Genomic DNA, 17,557 nt, shown 5'->3' with positions numbered 1-17,557 from the left:
AGTAACTAAACTGTTTCCCTGAGTTTAATCACTCTAGCAAATGATTGAACCCAAGGAGGGGGTTGTGGGAACCTCTGATTATAGCTAGTAGGTCAGAAGCACAATCTCTGGACTCGAGATTGGTATTGGAGGTCGAGGGCAGTCTGTGGGACAGAACCCTTAACCTGCGGGATCTGATGATACCTCCAGGTAGACTGTGTCGGAATTGAGTTAAATTGTAACACAAAAGTTAAATTGTGTCTACGGAGAATTACTTGGTGTGGGAAACCTCCCTCCTCCACGTTTCACCAGAAATGAAGTAGAACTGAGAACGTTGTAGCAAAATAGAGAAGAAACAGAGTTTTCCCTTTCCCGGCGGGCTGTGGGGCCGGCTAGGATTGAAGCCACCTGGAATTTGCCCTAAGCATGACTCCAGGACTGTTGGGTATATTGCAGGAACTTGGAGACCGGCTGCACCTTCCCTCTGTGGGCACCTTAGGATTGTGGGAGCTGGTGCCTGGTCACCGTTGGTCTATTATAGAAATGGCCTTTCCCCACAAATCTGGCTGCCTTTGTTTGTGTTGGTGGGGGTAGGGTGACCAAAAGGGCCTCAGGCTCAAGGGGTGGGACCCAGTTTCTCTAGGAGAGAAGTTGAGACCTTGTCAAATTTCTCTCTTATTATTCAGTCTTCAGGGTAATGGGTCAGCCCAGAACTGAGATGTTCCTATGAGGGGCGCTCATCTCTGCCCAAAATCACAGCCCACAGTCCTGTTGAGTTCTACATACAGACAGCTTTATTGCTGGGGCCTCAGAGGGCCCCAGAGACTAGAGGCTCACAGTCAAAGATCCAGGGGGTTGAGTCCAAACTGGCGGAGCTGCCCCTTGTGCCGGGCGTGGACGGCTTGACGGCTCTCAGTTTGGCTGAGAGCCAGTCCAGGCTGTCCTGCAGACACCAAGCTTCAGATCTCAGGAAGGGAGAGGGCTGGCTGAGGGGTGTCCCAGGTTGGTCTGTAAGCTTTCCTGGACAGTGTTTTCTCAAAGCTCTTATTCTTAGTGGGTAGGCATGGCTGTATCCCCTGAGGATAGAGCAGAGTTCCCTACGGAGATGCTTCTTTTCCTTCCCCCTGGCCTGTCATTGTCACATTAGCTGGGATTTTTGGGGGGGTGCTGGGCACTGGGATGGCTGGCCTTCAGAGGGTAGGGCTTACATGTAAGATTTCCTCGTATTTGGCCTCCATGTCTGCCACGTGGGCCCGAAGCTGAGCCAGAGTTCGGTCCCACTCTCCAAGGGCCTGCAAGGCCTCTCTCCGTGTAGCCCTCAGCCTCCCTTTGGCACATCTCTGGGGACGGGGGCAGAAGGATGAAAGAGGACAGGACGGTGACACTCTACCCTTGAACAGAGTCTCCAAAGGGACCCAAAGAGCAGAACTTGAGTGGGATCATTCCAGACTTCCCCAGAGCCATCAACTTTCCCATAGTTCCTATAAAGAGCTGAAATATACCATTCAGGTAGAGTAGAGAGAGTGGGCTTGGGACAAGAGATCTGAGTCCCAAATCTGGTTGTCATTTACTACTTGTGTAATGTCTGACATCTCTGTCTCTGAGACTCAGTTTCTTCATCTTTATAGAGAAAATGACCCATACTTCACAGGCTTGTTGTGAGAGTTAAATGTGATAATGTATGGGAAAGCACCGAGTAGGCAGGAAGTGCTTCATAAATGCTGACTGCATTTAAATGTGAGATAAGGCAAAGATTAGGAAAGGGGCTCAGGGCCTGCATGGCAGATAAGCAGCTCTTGGATATCTATAGCTAAAATAAAGCTATTTTAGGATAAGAAAATTTGAGGCCAAAATTGTGGAAAATCTGTGCACCATGCTAAAACTTTTCAACTCTATCCTGTTACCAAGATGGAAGAGAACAAAAGCTTATACACACACACACACACACACACACACACACACACGTATATGCTTATTTAGAAGCTCTCTCATTTATTAGCAAATAGTTATTTAGGACCTACCATGCATTAGGCCTTGAAGATAAGGAAATAAGTAGTTAAACAGTTTCATTTAAGCTTGGTTTCATATAAAAATCAGCCAAACTGAGCGGGAATATGTTTTGCTTATGGGAGACATGGAGGCGGTGGGGAGTGAGAACTGGATTTGGAGACACCACTGACAGAGGGAAATGGGGTGAGAGACTTAGGTCTTCTTCTTCTTCTTTTTTTTTTTTTAATTAATTAATTAATTAATTTATGGCTGTGTTGGGTCTTCATTTCTGTGCGAGGGCTTTTTCTCTAGTGGCAAGTGGGGGCCACTCTACACCGCGGTGCGCGGGCCTCTCACTATCGTGGCCTCTCTTGCTGCGGAGCACAGGCTCCAGACGCGCAGGCTCAGTAGTTGTGGCTCACGGGCCTAGTGGCTCCGCGGCATGTGGGATCCTCCCAGGCCAGGGCTCAAACCCACATCCCCCGCGCTAGCAGGCAGATTCTCAACCACTGCGCCACCAGGGAAGACTAAGGTCTTCTTCTTATAGCTTAAGATTTTTTTTTTTTGCTGTCCTGAACCGTCTGCTGCGATTCTCAATGGTGGGAAGGTCAGTGGGGAAAGCAATATGAGAGCTTAGATTGCAGTCTTCTAGAGAAGAAACATCCTAAATCCACCTCTTCAGTCTGGGCAGCAGCAGTGATCCTCCGAGAGAAAGGGCTTCGAGGGTGGGGAAGCTGATCTAACTGCGCCCGAAGGCCCCTCACTTCCTCCTCCAGCTGCCTGCTGTGGGGCTCCATCACCTCCTGCAGGGTGCAGCACTGACGACTCATGTTTGTGGTGGGGATGGTGGGTGGCCAGGGACCCAGGTGGGGACAGAGGGATGGAGAAAGGATGGGAAGTTGTGAGTAGGGAGGGTTCTGCTTGGTCCAGTGGGGCAGATACATAAAGGCCTTTTGGTTCTTCTTGTGGTGATTCTGAGAAGCTGGGGAGGGAGCTAGGAAACAAGGTCCCCTTCCCCCTGCCACTCAGGATGGGGATTCAGGCCCTTCTCTCCACTCAGTCCCACAGGAAGAATGAGATAAAGGCTGTGGCTGCGTATTGTAATCCACACAGCATCAAGCGTGTGGCATGGGCCATCATGGAAGGTCCCTGCCCAAGATCCCAGAGACCTTTGTTTGGTTCCTTCAGGATTCTTGTGTGTGCTGGGAAGGCTGAGACTAGGCATGGCAGATGCGAGTCCTCCTTGTCTCCCTACCCAGCAACCTCTGGCCCTCTTGGGTGTCCTCTTCCAGGCCCCTGTCTCCTGCCCACCTGCTTAATCAACTGCACACCTGCATATATGGCCTTCCCTTCACTCCAGGCCCCCTCCAGTTCAGCCTCCATTTCTTGTATCCTCAGCTTCAGCTTGTCTTCAGAAGCCTTGTCTTGGCAGGCCTCATCCCTCCACAGAGCTGTGAACAGTCCCAGAGCAGCCCTCAGGACTGGCTGGGGACCCCACTAAATCAGCCCTGATGGCCTTGAGGGACTCTGCCCACCTTTGGAAACCTGGCAGCAGGCTGCCAGTCTCTCATTGTCATTCTGGTGTTTGTATTTTCCCCCCCTAGAATCCTACAGGCTCTTCGTTACTAAGAACCACAAACTCCCTCTGTGTTCTGGCTATGAAAAATAGCAGCCTTGGGACTTCCCCGGCAGCCCAGCGATTGGGACTCCATGCTTCTACTGCAGGGGGTGAGGGTTCGATCCCTGGTCGGGGAACCCTCATTCCGCGTGGTGCGGACAAAAAATTAAGAAAAATATGGCTGCCTTTATCAGCCCTTACTGCCCACCGTTTCCTCACAACCCTAACTCTTGACAATCTTTTTCCACTAGGGGATGGTTAGAGATCAGCTCAGCTCTTTACCATAGCTCCAACCCTTCAAGCTCCCAGGGATACAGAAATGCCCATTGTCCCACCTCTGTTGCCCCCAGAACTTCCACTCTTCTTACCCAAGTGGTCTTGGAACATCTCCTTTTCCAGCAGTGCCAGCCTGTGTATGGATTCAGTCTCCACATCTGCCCTGGCAAGATGGCAGAGCCTCAGCTTGTCAGGATCTCAGCCTTACCTACTCCCCTCCCATCCTCATCCCACACCCTGGACTTTTTTTTTTTTGCAGGAGATCTCAGGACCACTAAATGAGGGATCTCTGATGGCAAAGCCTAATGAGTTCACTGCCCAGCACATAGCAGGTACTCAAAAGATGTGTAATGAGTACATAAGGAAGGCACAGAGCCAGAGGGGCTCAGATGGGCATGGGTGCTGATTTCCCCACTTCCCCAGCTCCATGGAATCTGGATGCAGATATGAAGGAGGAGGGTCAAGACAGCTCCGTCTTATCGGGCAGAGGGCTGAATTCTCTCTGGAGGACCTCTGCTCGGTCTCTGAGCCAGAACGTGGAGAAGCAGGGGGCACCCACCTCCACCCAGCCTGACTCACCAACAGCTGCATTCCTTTTCTTCTTCTGTGTCCCAGGTTTTGTCCCTTTTTCTTTGGTCTTAGGTCGTATTTCCTTGCTGTCCTGGGGGAGAGAGGGGATTCGTATTTAGGTCTGGACAATGGAGATGCTTACCTGACCCCTAGACTGAACCAGGAGTCTCAGGAGAATTAGTGTCCTAGTCTCCAACTCTGTCTCTTATACTTTTCAGAAGCTTCTGTTCTTGGTTTCCTTGGAAACTTAGGCAAGGCTGAGGCCACTGGGAAGGATGGAGTTGTTTCTCTCTATCGGTCAGGTTCTAAGTACAGAAATCATTCCTCTCAATCCTCTTTCAGAGAAAACAAAGCTCAGTACCTGGTCCCTTCCCTCTTCCCATCATCCTTACTTACCCTGCCTCTTCCTTTCTGCAAGACCCTCTCTTGCGTCTGTCGTTTCTCCCTGTGGTGTGACCCACTCACGAGGAGGGGCAGAGAAAAGGCCCAACGATCTAGGAGCCAGAGGAGGAGACTGGGTTCTGGGAACCAATCCAGAGTGGCAAATTTCTGTCCGGGGCGGGACTGAGAACTGGAAGGTTGGGTTTCTGGAGGCTGCATGTTGTCCGGGCAACTGGGAAACATGATGTTCATAGGAAGGTAGAAGGGACTAAATACAAAGCTTAAAATACCAAGGTCTCAGAGGGCCAATACTCTCCTTATCCCCAAATCCTAAGTGTAGTTTGAGGAGAAAGGGCTTTGGAGCCGATCATCTATGATTCACTTCTCTGTAGCACAGCCTGCAATTTGGAGACTTACAAATTACAGATTTACACATCTGAAATAATGCTGTTGTGCTGATACAGAGGAAAAGGACTGACAGTAGCCATTTTGGGCAATTTACACATCCCAAGGTCTCATCAGCAAAATGACATTATTAGGTTTAAAACTGAAGCTCTCCTTCAGGAAGGCACTCTGTGGTGTATGAAGGAAAGAAGTGCAGAAGAAGGTGGTTGAGAGAGTTTCCCCTTTCAGAGAAATAAGACGCAGAGGAGAGGTAGACCCAGGACCCCAGGGTGTTGACATAGAGAGATGCAAATGAGAAGAAAGGGCACTGGTTAGAGATAGGAGCTGTGAGTTCTTATCCCCTCCGTCCAGATATGTAAACTTGAGCAAGCCATTTAAACTTGCTCAGCCTCAGTTTCCTGGTCTTGAAATATTTGATTTTGGGGAATTCCCTGGCTGTCCAGTGGTTAAGACTCTGCGCTTCCACTGCAAGGGGCACAGGTTCGATCCCTGGTTGGGGAAATAAGATCCTGCAAGCCACAGCGTGCGGTCAAAAAATAAAAAAGAAATCTTTGATTTTGTAAGTCTTGAAAGGCCTGGATTTCCCCTGGGTATTTACAGGACTATCTTCTCTCATTGTGACTTAATGTATTGCTTCTTTTCCCGTATTCCTGTCTGTGGTTGACTTTCAGACAGGTGCTGAGAAAATACCTTGCTTGGCTCTCTGCAGTACTGAGTTGGTTGGGGCTCCCTCTAGTGGACTTACTTGACCCTCTACTGACTCGCCTGCGTTTTTCTTTCTTTTTTTTTTCTTTTTTTCTTTTTTTTTTTCCGGTACGCGGGCCTCTCACTGTTGTGGCCTCTCCCGCTGCTGCGGAGCACAGGCTCCGGACGCGCAGGCTCAGCGGCCATGGCTCACGGGCCCAGCCGCTCCGCGGCATGTGGGATCTTCCCGGACCGGGGCACGAACCCGTGTCCCCTGCATTGGCAGGCGGACTCCCAACCACTGCGCCACCAGGGAAGCCCTCCTGCGTTTTTCTATTTAAATTATTTACTGAGCAATGTTGGGGGGTTGCCCCCCACTTAGGGATGCTTCTTGCTAGAGTCATGAAGAGTTGGAAAAATAAATCTGGGGAAGGGACAATGACGAGTGGTTTGCCCTGGTCAGCAGCCCTCGTCCCCCACCCCCTCTCTCCAGCCCTGTGCTATTGGGAGCCTTGTTGTCTGTCTGTCACTGGGATCTCTGGACACCATACTGGCTAGAATGAAAACAGAAACTTCAGGGCTTTTCCCCTTGCGGATTAAGGGAACTGCAGACTCTTTCTTTAGATATTTCTATCTCTGTCTTCCTCAACATTTTTTGGTCATTTTTGGTCAATTGCCTATTGTCAGGAACAGATCTGAAGAAATAGCCATGAGATCTGGGGGAAAAAATCCTTCCTCTAGGGAGCAGGCAGATTCAGGCAGAGGCTGATGATATTTATTTGTCACCTTCGTGGCTGCAGGGTACCTCTCTGACCCCGGGGACATTTTACAGAGTAAAGAGAAGAAGTGGCCTTGTCCTTCCCGTTGCTTACTGTTCCTGTACCTCAGTGTCAGATAACCTTGGGCACATCTCCCAAATCGGAGATTTTTCTTCTAATCTTGAAGCATGTTTTTCATTTATTCCCCCCCTCCCCCCAGAACCCTCTCTCCCTGAGTAGGAATGCAGTAGAGGTTCCTGTCCTGGTCCTTCCCTTCATCCAGAAGCCTGTTTGAGGACTTTTGAGTAGAATAATTAGTGTCTCTGTTGTATTGAGGACAGAAATTACAGAGTATAAACAACATATCGTGTCTCAGAAAAGCATTTACTTTTCAAATATCTTCAGTCAACCGACTTTCAGGTGCAGAGAGGATGTGGTTTGGGGCGAAGGTGAAATGGAATAAGAAAATTGCCACAGGTCACATGATGTGATACAAACTGAGCCAGCTGTAGAATAATCCAGGAATGAGAATGACATTGTGATCAACAATTCAACCTCCAGCACATTATGAAAACAAGCCAAGTGAAAATTGTGAAAGAAAGGCCAATCTTTCTTTCTTCATTAACCTCAGTTCATAAGTGAAAACAGGAACGATCATTTCAGCACAACTCTGTCTTCCTTTGAATAGGATCCCTTCTGGGGGTTCTAAAGAGATACAGAGGAGAGAAGCGTCACCCTCTCTACTTCATTCAAATGTGAGACAAATATAGGTCATCATATATTAAAAGAAATATGGGACTTCCCTGGTGGCGCAGTGGTTAAGAATCTGCCTTCCAAAGCAGGGGACACGGGTTCAGGCCCTGGCCAGGAAGATCCCACATGCCGCGGAGCAACTAAGCCCGTGCGCCACAACTACTGAGCCTGTGCTCTAGTGCCCGCGAGTCACAACTACTGAGCCCACGTGCCATAACTACTGAAGTCCACGTGCCTAGAGCCCGTGCTCCGCAACAAGAGAAGCCACCACAATGAGAAGCCCGCACACCATGACGAAGAGTAGCACCTGCTCGCCCCATCTAAAGTCCGTGCGCAACAACAAAGACCCAACGCAGCCAAAAATAAATAAATAGATAAATAAATAAAAAAGAAATATGGCTTACTACAGCAGAAAAAGAGTGCAAATTTTACAATTCCATTCTATACAGACCATACTGAACATAATGCAAATTGGAAGCCTTAAACCAAGCCAGAGATGTACAATGATGATGTACATTGTGAAGATGACCTACAAGCTCATACACAGCTCCAAGGGTTAATTTCTTAACCTATATTCCATAAAATCTAGGATTTGACTACGAGGGGAAAAAGTACCCTTGCATGTCTATAGTGTGCTAGGTACTGTGGAAGACCAAAGTCGATAAGACAATATAGCATAAATTAATGTGTGGCAGGTGAGAAATAGATGGTTATGGAAATTTAGAGGAGGACTGTCTGGAAAGGAGGACAATATTTGAGTTGAGTATAAAAAAATGGATTGGACTTTAGTAGCACTCTTTAGGCAGAGGGAATGCTCTGAGTAATAGTGATGAAAAAAGAAAGAATTGTGGTATTTTGTGAGTTGGTGAGTCACCCAGCATGGGATATATGTACTGGAGTAGTACAAAACTGCAAGGTAGTTTGGAGTTAGATCATAACTGTTAATTTCATTCAGGAGGCAATGGGGAGTGTTTAAAGTGTTTTGTTTTGTTTTGTTTTATGCTGTCAGACCTATACGTTAGGAACACTGGTCTGGTGGCAGCATGGATTGGAGGTGGCAGGGAAATCAGTGAGGAAAAGGTTTCAATAGACCAAGGGAGAGGGAAGGAGAGCCTGCGACTAAGGGTGGATGCACTAGGGATGGGAAGTTTTGACAATTATCTAAGAGCTTTGCCTATATGTTTTCTTTAGACATTTTAACTCTTTCTAGGTAGGAATTGACTAATGGAAATTCTACTGATAGGAAATAATAATTTTGACTCTGCAATCAATCTTAGATACAGGCCATTGAATTACAGACAAGGATATTTTTTCCCCTCTTACAGGACTGTTTGATAAGCTTAATTCCCTAATCAGTCAAGAGCTTTGTAGAAGAGCTAGGTGGGGAATCTAAGGAGGAAGTGAGTACTTATTGAGACACCAGGGCCTGCATACTCCCAAAGCAGAGGCTCAGAATTAGCAAATTGGGGCAGGGCACTTCCTTCTTTGGGAGAGAGGTTCTTTTTTTCAAAGTTTTCAAAGGAACTTTGAGACTAGAAAAGTGGAAGTGACTGGGAACCGCATTACTGTTCCCTGGGAGGAGCGAGGACTCCTCAGGCCAGGGCTTGAAGCTCAAGGTTTCCGTGGTCAGGGCTTGATGCTGGCAGTGCCCACCTGTGGTGCAGTGTGCTGCGCAGGGGAATCTTAGGTACATATTCAATTTCCAGAAAAGGAACTGTGTTCAAAGCAAAAAAAGGGGTAAGTGTTTTGTTTTCAGAAGGGTCAAAGGGCCTGGAAGAAGAGCTCGAGGGCTAAGTGTCTCAAGCCTTTCTGGGGTCTAATCAGGATGCAACAATCTGCAGCATTCACATTCCTGTCCTTGGTCCTGACTTAACTAGTTTAAAACACTAAGGAGTGGGGAAAAATTTCCCTTTTTCTCCCACAGTGTTAAGCAAACAGCTTTAAGTTCAATTTCCTCATTTGTCAGGTGTGGGGTAAAGACTTGAAGTTCAGATTCTTTCTATGGCCACCTCTCTTAATTTAAATAGCCCAATGACCGCCTCCAGGAGGGTCATCCCACAACCCACAAGGAACACGGAGGGCTCGGCTTCTGCCTAGTGCGCAGGCTCCACGTTAGACCCCGCCCCGCCCTTTCCCCGCTCCTCCAGCAGGGGCCGCAGCGCGAAGGTTCTGCCTGGGCTGCGTTCCCCCACCTCGCGGTAGGGGCGGGGGAGACGGCGCGGAAACTTGGCCGCAGCTTTCCGGGAGCTGTGGCTCGGAAAGGGGTGGCGCAGGAGGGGTCGCTCCCTAGTCCCGACGCGGGCGCCGGCTCCGCGCGCTCCTCCCTCCCCCGGGCTCGCGCTCTCGGAAGGGGCGCGCCCGCGCGGACCCACGCTCCCGGCGCCGCCCACTCCCCTCCCCGCGACCGCCCCTCCCTCCGCCCGGACGGCCGGCGGCTGTGACGGCGGCGGCCGGGAGAGGCCCCTCCTTCACGCCCTCCTTCTTTCCCTCACTTGCAGCCAAGCGGAGCCGGCGGACGCGGCTGGGCCCCTAACCCTCCCCGGGCTATGGCCGGCAATGTGAAAAAGAGCTCTGGGGCCGGGGGCGGCGGCGGCTCCGGGGGTTCGGGCTCGGGAGGCCTGATCGGGCTCATGAAGGACGCCTTCCAGCCGCACCACCACCACCACCACCACCTCAGCCCCCACCCTCCGGGGACCGTGGACAAGAAGATGGTGGAGAAGTGCTGGAAGCTCATGGACAAGGTGAAAGGCCTGCAGAGGACCCGCGGGAGCAGGGGTGGGCGTGGGCGGAGGGGCCGAGGGACGGGAAGGAAGGGACAGAGGAAGCTGGGGGAGGGGACGGGTCATGCGAGGCTGGGGAGGCGAGGAGCTGGGGTGACGGGGCGCAGGGGTGGGGAATATGGGGGTGGGGAGGAGACCTGGAGGATGGGGGTCGGCGGTGGGGGAAGGGCTGCGGTTGGGAGTGAGGGAACGTTGAGATGTGTGTTTGGGGTTGCGAGACAAAGATGGGGTGGCGGCTGGGGTGAAGGGTAACTGGGGAGCCACCAGGGAGGAAGTATAATGGGGGTGCAGAGTTTGCGGCTCTGTGTAGGGTGTAGGGATGTGGGTCACGGAATTGGCCCCGGGAAATAGGAGGGAGGGGGTGAGGAAGAGCGCTTGATTTACCGGCTGGGACTGTTAGCTGGATGAGCTCTGACTAGGGAATTAGGTTTACGGGCTCTGGTTGAGAGACCTGGGGTCCTGACAACTCCGCAGGCAAACTGCGCTCTAGGTGAGCGTATAGTTTTTGTTTCTGTTTTTTTCTTCTCATTAAGATGCAACACCAAGAGAAAATAAATGGGGGGTGTTTAAATGAGCCACGGAAGGAACTTTCCTCCACATCTAGCGCTGGCTCAAGTTTTTCTCCTCCAAAACATTGAATGGGATCCATTGCTGGTGCTGAGATAGATATGCACTGATTAAACCACAAGTTCTGGTCATAACCATTATTTTAGGAGAGATATGTTGACTGAGCGGGTTAGGCAGCAGATTCTGACTTCTTCCAGAACTTCCTCCTTACACACACACTGCTTTTCGTTGGGTTCTACTTTTTTTGGTAATAGAACCTGACTCCTCATTATGGAACCTGACTTTAAACTTGTTAGATGAGCTGCTTTGGTTACTTTTTTTTTTCTTTTTTTTTTAAGCAAGTGTGAAAAATAACCCCACTTTAAGTTTGGCATTTGAGAGAATTTTACTTCCTTATAGTTGTGTCTGTATAGTGAAACATAGTAGTTAGTCCCAAGTATTTAAAAGTGTTTAAACAGTCTAATGGTTTGTTCCAGAGAATTCAATATTTCCTTGCTATTTTTCACATTTATTAATAACTTATTTTTGCAAAATTCATTCTGCAGATGAAAGGTGATTATTAGAAGGATCAGGCATAGATTGTAAGAGAATGGTGTTATTTCCTCCAGAGTAAAATTGTTTTTCTTTGGTGCCTCTCTGGGCCTAGGTTCCTCTTCAGTAAAGTTCTTCATGGATTGTTTTGCACTAGAAACAGCTAATAAAAGTGACTGTGAAGCACTTGGCAAATATAAATGTTCTATATAAATTCTTAATAAGTCCCGTGTATGAGTTAGCACTCCTGTAGTGCATACCAGTGGTTTCAGAAGCTACTTTTTCACTGCTGGTTTTTCTCATGTTAAGTAATTGGTATGGTAATTAATAAACAAGTATTTGTATGTTGATTATATTGGTGTTATAATGCTAATTTCATTATTAGAAATTGTAATAAAACCATTAAAGAAAGTTAGGCATAAAGGAAGTTTTAAATGCATTGACGCCTTGAAAATATATATGGAATATATTCAAAAGCCGAAGATTGTAGGTTTGCATTTTAGGGATTTAGAGTTAATGACTTAAAAAGTTTCTACTGGAATGAAAAAACATTTACATTTCTAATTAGTTTCTCATTGTATCAACATGCGATGTATCAAAATCATATTGATTAGAGACCTCTCCTTAAAAATAATAAACTTTTAATCAAACTTTTGAGTCTATGTAACGTAGTCCTTAAAATAAGATTTCCCCTTAAGTCTTTCTCATTCATCTCTTTAAAGAGTGTGTATTGAATTATGATTTCTTCTGCAGAATGTTTAATTATTTGGGAAGTATAAAGACCTCTCAGTTTTGAGTCAATGCTTTTCAGGTTTCGGTAGTTTCAAGGAAAGTAGGCTTCTAGCTTTTCCATTCTAGCGTTGGGAAAGGAATATTTTATTCTTGTGTTGCTTGTTTTGGAAAATGATTTTTAGTACTTTTTGCCCCATATCACATATTACTGGTTGTGCTGAAATGAAAGTAGTTCTTTCTGATGTATTAGTCCAGTAGGTTCATACTGCTTTCTAGATTTTCTGACTAATTCTGTAGTGTTGTTAGATTGCACCGTCTCTTTTACTCTTGCTGTTTAGAGCATAGATGTTCTCTTTTTTCACTGTATTGTTGAAAGCCTTAAATGTATCACTAACCCTTCTTGACTTCATGCCATATGATATAAGTGGAGAAGAACTTAGTGTCAGATCTATAGATGTCCCACACATTTATTGACTTTAGCTCTAAGTCACCATCTCATATCTGTTTTAACCTTGTCGTTGAAGCTAGGTGAATATTATCCCAGCCTATTATTAATCAGCTTATTGGTTTAGCCCTGGGAACTGTCTCCTCTTCTCCAATATTGGATGTATACGGATGGAGAAGTTGGCATAAGTCATGGGTTCTGGTCAACATAGGCCCAATTTACTATTCCATTGCAGAACTTAAACTCATTCTTGGAAAAATGCTTGTGCTAGAATGCTTGCTATTAAACAGAAGATGCGGTCAGCCTCTAGGGGTTTTTTTTGCCACCTCGGTATATTGTAATTAATATTTGTGAGGATACTTGTATGTGAAGAAAGTGGCTAGTAAGTAAAGAGCAGGGCAGGGGAGTGGAGAGAGCAGTCATATAAATTGCCTTGAATGTAAATGTAGAAGTATCAAGGTATTTAATTTAGTGAGAGACTCAAAATTCCGTTATGAAGTAGAGTGGGAGTTGGCAAACTTTCTGCACAGGACAGATAGTAAATACTTTAGGCATTGCTGGCCACATATGCAGTACTATATTCTTTTTTTTAAAAAATAAATTTATTTTATTAATTTATTTTTGGCTGTGTTGGGTTTTCATTGCTGTACACGGGCTTTCTCGAGTTGCCGCGAGCAGGGTCTACTCTTTGTTTCAATGCGTGGGCTTCTCATTGCGGTGGCTTCTCTCATTGTGGAGCACGGACTGTAGGCACGCGGGCTCAGTAGTTGTGGCTCATGGGCTCTAGAGCACAGGCTCAGTAGTTGTGGTGCATGGGCTTAGTTGCTCCGCGGCATGTGGGACCAGGGATCGAACCCTGGTCCCCTGTATTGGCAGGAGGATTCTTAACCACTGCACCACCACGGAAGCCCACTATATTCTTCCTGTTGTTTTTACAACTCTTTAAAACTGTAAAAGCTGGGCTTCCCTGGTGGCGCAGTGGTTGAGAGTCCGCCTGCCGATGTAGGGGACACGGGTTCGTGCCCCGGTCCGGGAAGATCCCACATGCCGCGGAGCGGCTGGGCCCGTGAGCCATGGCCGCTGAGCCTGCGCGTCCGGAGCCTGTGCTCCGCAACGGGAGAGGCCACAACAGTGAGAGGCCCGCGCACCGCAAAAAAAAAAAAAAAAAAGTAAAAGCCATTCTTATCTTGCAGGTGTACAAAAAAGGCTGCAGGCTATAGTTTGTCCACCTCTGAAGCAGAGCATCATGCTGGCAGTATTTTAGGTCCATGCTATGTTTTTATTTTAAATTAGCTTATGTTAGTAAAACCTTAAGGTGTTTTTTTTTTTTTTTTTTTTTTTTTCCGTACGGTACGCGGGCCTCTCACGGCTGTGGCCTCTCCCGCTGCGGAGCACAGGCTCCGGACGCGCAGGCTCAGCGGCCATGGCTCACGGGCCCAGCCGCTCCGCGGCATGTGGGATCTTCCCGGACCGGGGCACGAACCCGTGTCCCCTGCATCGGCAGGCGGACACTCAACTACTGTGCCACCAGGGAAGCCCAGGTGTTCATTTATTTAATGGACTATAATTTATGGGAAAAATGCTTTCCTTTAAAGCATGGGTTTAAAAAAGCATTGTAAAAAGATAATCCTTCTGCTACCTACCTTCTCCTGCTTGCCCTAAAAAAAAGCACCTTAAGTAACTTCCTGTATTTTGGAAATAAGATGCACTTAATAGAATTTATGAATCAGTGTATTTCATTGGACTCTTTTCTCCCTCTCTTCTTACCTTTCTTCCTATGCTTGCACGCTCACTAAATCAGGAGCATAGTAGTGCTAGGTGTAAATTCTTATATTCCAGGAGATTACATTATAGTGATAAGTGACTATGTTCAAAGTGATATGGGATCTCTTAAGTTTAAACATCATGTACATATTTCTTCTCTATCTTAACCTCTGAAGATTGTAAACTCCACGAGGACAGCAACTGTAATCTCTTTATCTCCTGCAGTGTCCAGTCACAAGGCCTTACACAATAGTAAGTGCATTGTAAATATTTGTTAAACTGCTTTGTGTGCCCCAAAGGAATTCTGAAAGGAAAAGGTATGGGGGTGGGAATCATTTTTAATTACATTAAACTTATTTCTTTCTTTCAGTAGTTCTTTGGCGGTGTCATCCCTATTTTATGCATACTTAGCCTCAGAGAGGTTATATAACCTAGTTAATAGGGGAGCTTGACTTGGAATCCAGGGTTACCCACCTCCTAAGGCTTAGTTATTTCCTCCATACAGTGACTTCTCAGGTATACAACAAAGTCTTGATAACAAAAGTCATTTTTCAGAAAGTGACCTGTGTAGGTATACAACAGCAATTCTCACACACGCACACACACACTCTCACACCCGCCATTCACACACTCAGGCAAAGTAGATGTTCTCTTGAATGATGTTAACGTGGTGTTTAACTAGTACCATTAAAAGAAATCTCTTCTTTTAAGTTAAGGGTTTGTGTCTCTTCAAATTATGTGGACTGGTTACTTTGCATGGTTATCATGGAAGTTTGTACACGTTATTCTCCCATTGCACTTAATTCATGCCATTCAGCTCTGATGGCAGCTGTCCTTGATGAAACATCTGCAGTGCGGTGGGGGGGCTCTCAATACAATAAATGTGGGCATTTCATCTTGTAACACCCACCAGGTGGTGCTGGTTCATGTTATGTTTCTTCTAAAAATTGGAAACCCTTTCTGTTGCTATTGTATTAATAAAGTAGGTGTTTATTTTCTGGTAGTCAGCCCCTTCCCAATTTAATTTTAACTCTAGGAATTTTAGTCACCCAGGAATTTGTGATTAAAAATAAAGGTAGGGACTTCCCTGGTGGTCCAGTGGCTAAGACCCCACGCTCCCAATGCAGGGGGCCCGGGTTCGATCCCTGGTCAGGGAACTAGATCCCACACGCTGCCACTAAGAGTTCGCATGCCACAACTAAAGATCCCGCATGCCGAAACAAAGACCTGGTGCAGCCAAATAAATAAAAAAAATAATAAAATAAATAAAAATAAAGGTATTGGGATTCATTAAAAAAAAAAGTGATAGCATTTACCACTTTTTATTTCATCTGTCTCTCCCTCCACTAGAGCTCTTCAGGATCAAGGCTTTGTCTTTTTTTAAAATTTATTTTTGGCTGCACTGGTTCTTCGTTGCTGTGCATTGGCTTTCTCTAGTTGTGGCAAGCGGGGGCTACTCTTCGTTGCGGTGTGCGGGCTTCTCATTGCGGTGGCTTCTCTTTGTTGCGGAGCACGGGCTCTAGGCGTGCGGACTCAGCAGTTGTGGCTCGTGGGCTCTAGAGCGCAGGCTCAGTAGTTGTGGCGCACGGGCTTAGTTGCTCCGTGGCATGTGGGATCTTCCCGAACCAGGGCTCGAACATGTGTCCCCTGCACTGGCAGGCGGATTCTTAACCACTGCGCCACCAGGGAAGTCCCAAGACTGTCTTAACATCAGTTCCTGTGCCTAACACATAGTACGTGCTGAATGAAGTGCAAACATTTTAACAAAGTAAAATGAGATCAAAACATGTTCCCACATTTTCTATGTGATTAATTAGGAGGATCAGGTAGGGAATCTTTTTTTTTTTTTTTTGAGTGTTGAATTAAAGTAACATTTACTAAAAGTAGTTTTACCTTTTTTGGTTATAAGGGTAATATACAGTCATTGTAAACAAAAAGGTTGTGTTGTTTTCATGCCTATTAAAAATTCCCCCAAGGGATGTAAAATTCTCCCTAGTTCCGTATGAAATGTGAGCTCACTGAGCATTTCATGTGATTCATGATAGAAATTTTGAAGGGTATATGGAATAAAAGTAGGGTTAGGCCAGGGAAGAACGTAATCTGCCCTGTTCATTTCATGGCTTTGGTTGAAGTTTTTGGTGACCCTTGCTGTAGTACAACCTGTTTTTAATATGTTGTTTGTTGGCTGTATACACATGGGCAGATTGGTCCCCAAGTCTTCACTTTCAGTGGAGTTCATGTTATAGTCAAACATACGGATAATGTTTATACTATGAAAATCACCCCCCTAATAACTAACCTAGAGCATTAAAAGAAAAATGGACTAAGCATTAGTTTGAAAACTGAGTCTAAATTTCAATCACATTTTCCAATGAAGTTGTTAATTCTGATCTTAGAATTAATTCTGATCGTTAGGTTTGTTGGAAGAGGGGGATTATAACAAGCAAGTCATTGTGAAATGTTTTCATGATTAGCACATTTTGTGCTGGAAGGAAATAGGTGGGAGTAGTCAACCAGGAGCACTGGAAGCCAGCCTCAGCTCTGTCCCCACAATGTTCCTTCCTGCAGCAGCTTCCAAAAGGAGGAGGGGAAAGGGGTGCAGTGATGGTATTGGTGGTACACACCCACTGGGGATTCAAGCCCTAGGAGATGGAATGTCACTGCCATAGAAACTCCTAAATCAGCAATGACCCTGGGTCTCCCCTCTGCAACTTTTGGGATGGGTGGCGAGTCTTGCTTAGCAGACTCCTCTGCCTTGGGTGCCTTCTTACAGCCACCACTGACCTTCCCTCTTGCTCTGGGATCAACCACAAGAAATCTTAAAATGAGGCCAACTCACTGCTACTTCATTGAGGGGGATGGGATACTAATTCCTGCCTCCTCCTTTCTTAGAGCTACTTCGAATAGCAGTACACAGGTGTAGCACTCTTTGTGAAAAACAATTTATGAACCATAAAATATGCAGAACAAAAATGTAAAGGTCTCCATTTACTCTCATACCGCAAAATGACTGCCCTCTCCAGAGGTAACCAGTGTCTACTGTTTGGGGTCCATCCCTCCAGTCCCTTTTTCTAAGCAGCTCCGAGAAGGCTGGATGGATAGCATTGCCCTTGAAAGATTTATGACTTGAGCAAGTTGTTGCCTTTTTAGCATTTACTCACTAAGACTGATAACCAAGTTCTAATAATTCCTTATATTGCTGAGCAGTTTATAATTTCACATCTGATACAGCAGAAATTTCAAAATAATGTGTCTTATGAGAAAGAAACAGATTCAGAGAGTTTAAGTAACATAAACCACCCAACTAATACTTTTATTTTTTTAT

At 46.5% G+C, this 17,557-nt stretch overlaps 2 protein-coding genes across 2 annotated transcripts in view; one reads left to right on the top strand and one right to left on the bottom strand.

The window, feature by feature from the left end:
• Positions 1 to 787: 787 nt before the first annotated feature.
• Positions 788 to 5,301, bottom strand: DRC12 (dynein regulatory complex subunit 12 homolog; the record flags this gene model as incomplete). The annotated part of the gene is given in 8 exon segments (XM_082659287.1): positions 788 to 922; positions 1,188 to 1,295; positions 1,297 to 1,319; positions 2,708 to 2,798; positions 3,298 to 3,419; positions 3,955 to 4,020; positions 4,442 to 4,523; positions 5,293 to 5,301. Coding segments are annotated over 8 exon segments (636 nt in total).
• Positions 5,302 to 9,952: 4,651 nt separating this feature from the next.
• The window catches only part of CBL (Cbl proto-oncogene), an 83,036-nt gene continuing 75,431 nt past the window's right edge, over positions 9,953 to 17,557 (top strand). The window contains exon 1 of the mRNA XM_082660321.1: positions 9,953 to 10,154. Coding sequence (XP_082516447.1) covers positions 9,960 to 10,154 — 195 coding nt within the window. The 5' untranslated portion in view covers positions 9,953 to 9,959. The remainder of the gene's footprint in view (positions 10,155 to 17,557) is intronic.

Source organism: Grampus griseus (genome assembly GCF_964374135.1).
Source record: "Grampus griseus genome assembly, chromosome: 8".
Taxonomy (NCBI): Eukaryota; Metazoa; Chordata; class Mammalia; order Artiodactyla; family Delphinidae; genus Grampus; species Grampus griseus.
Note: the sequence above shows the minus strand (reverse complement) of the source record. Positions and strands in the feature narration are given on the sequence as shown.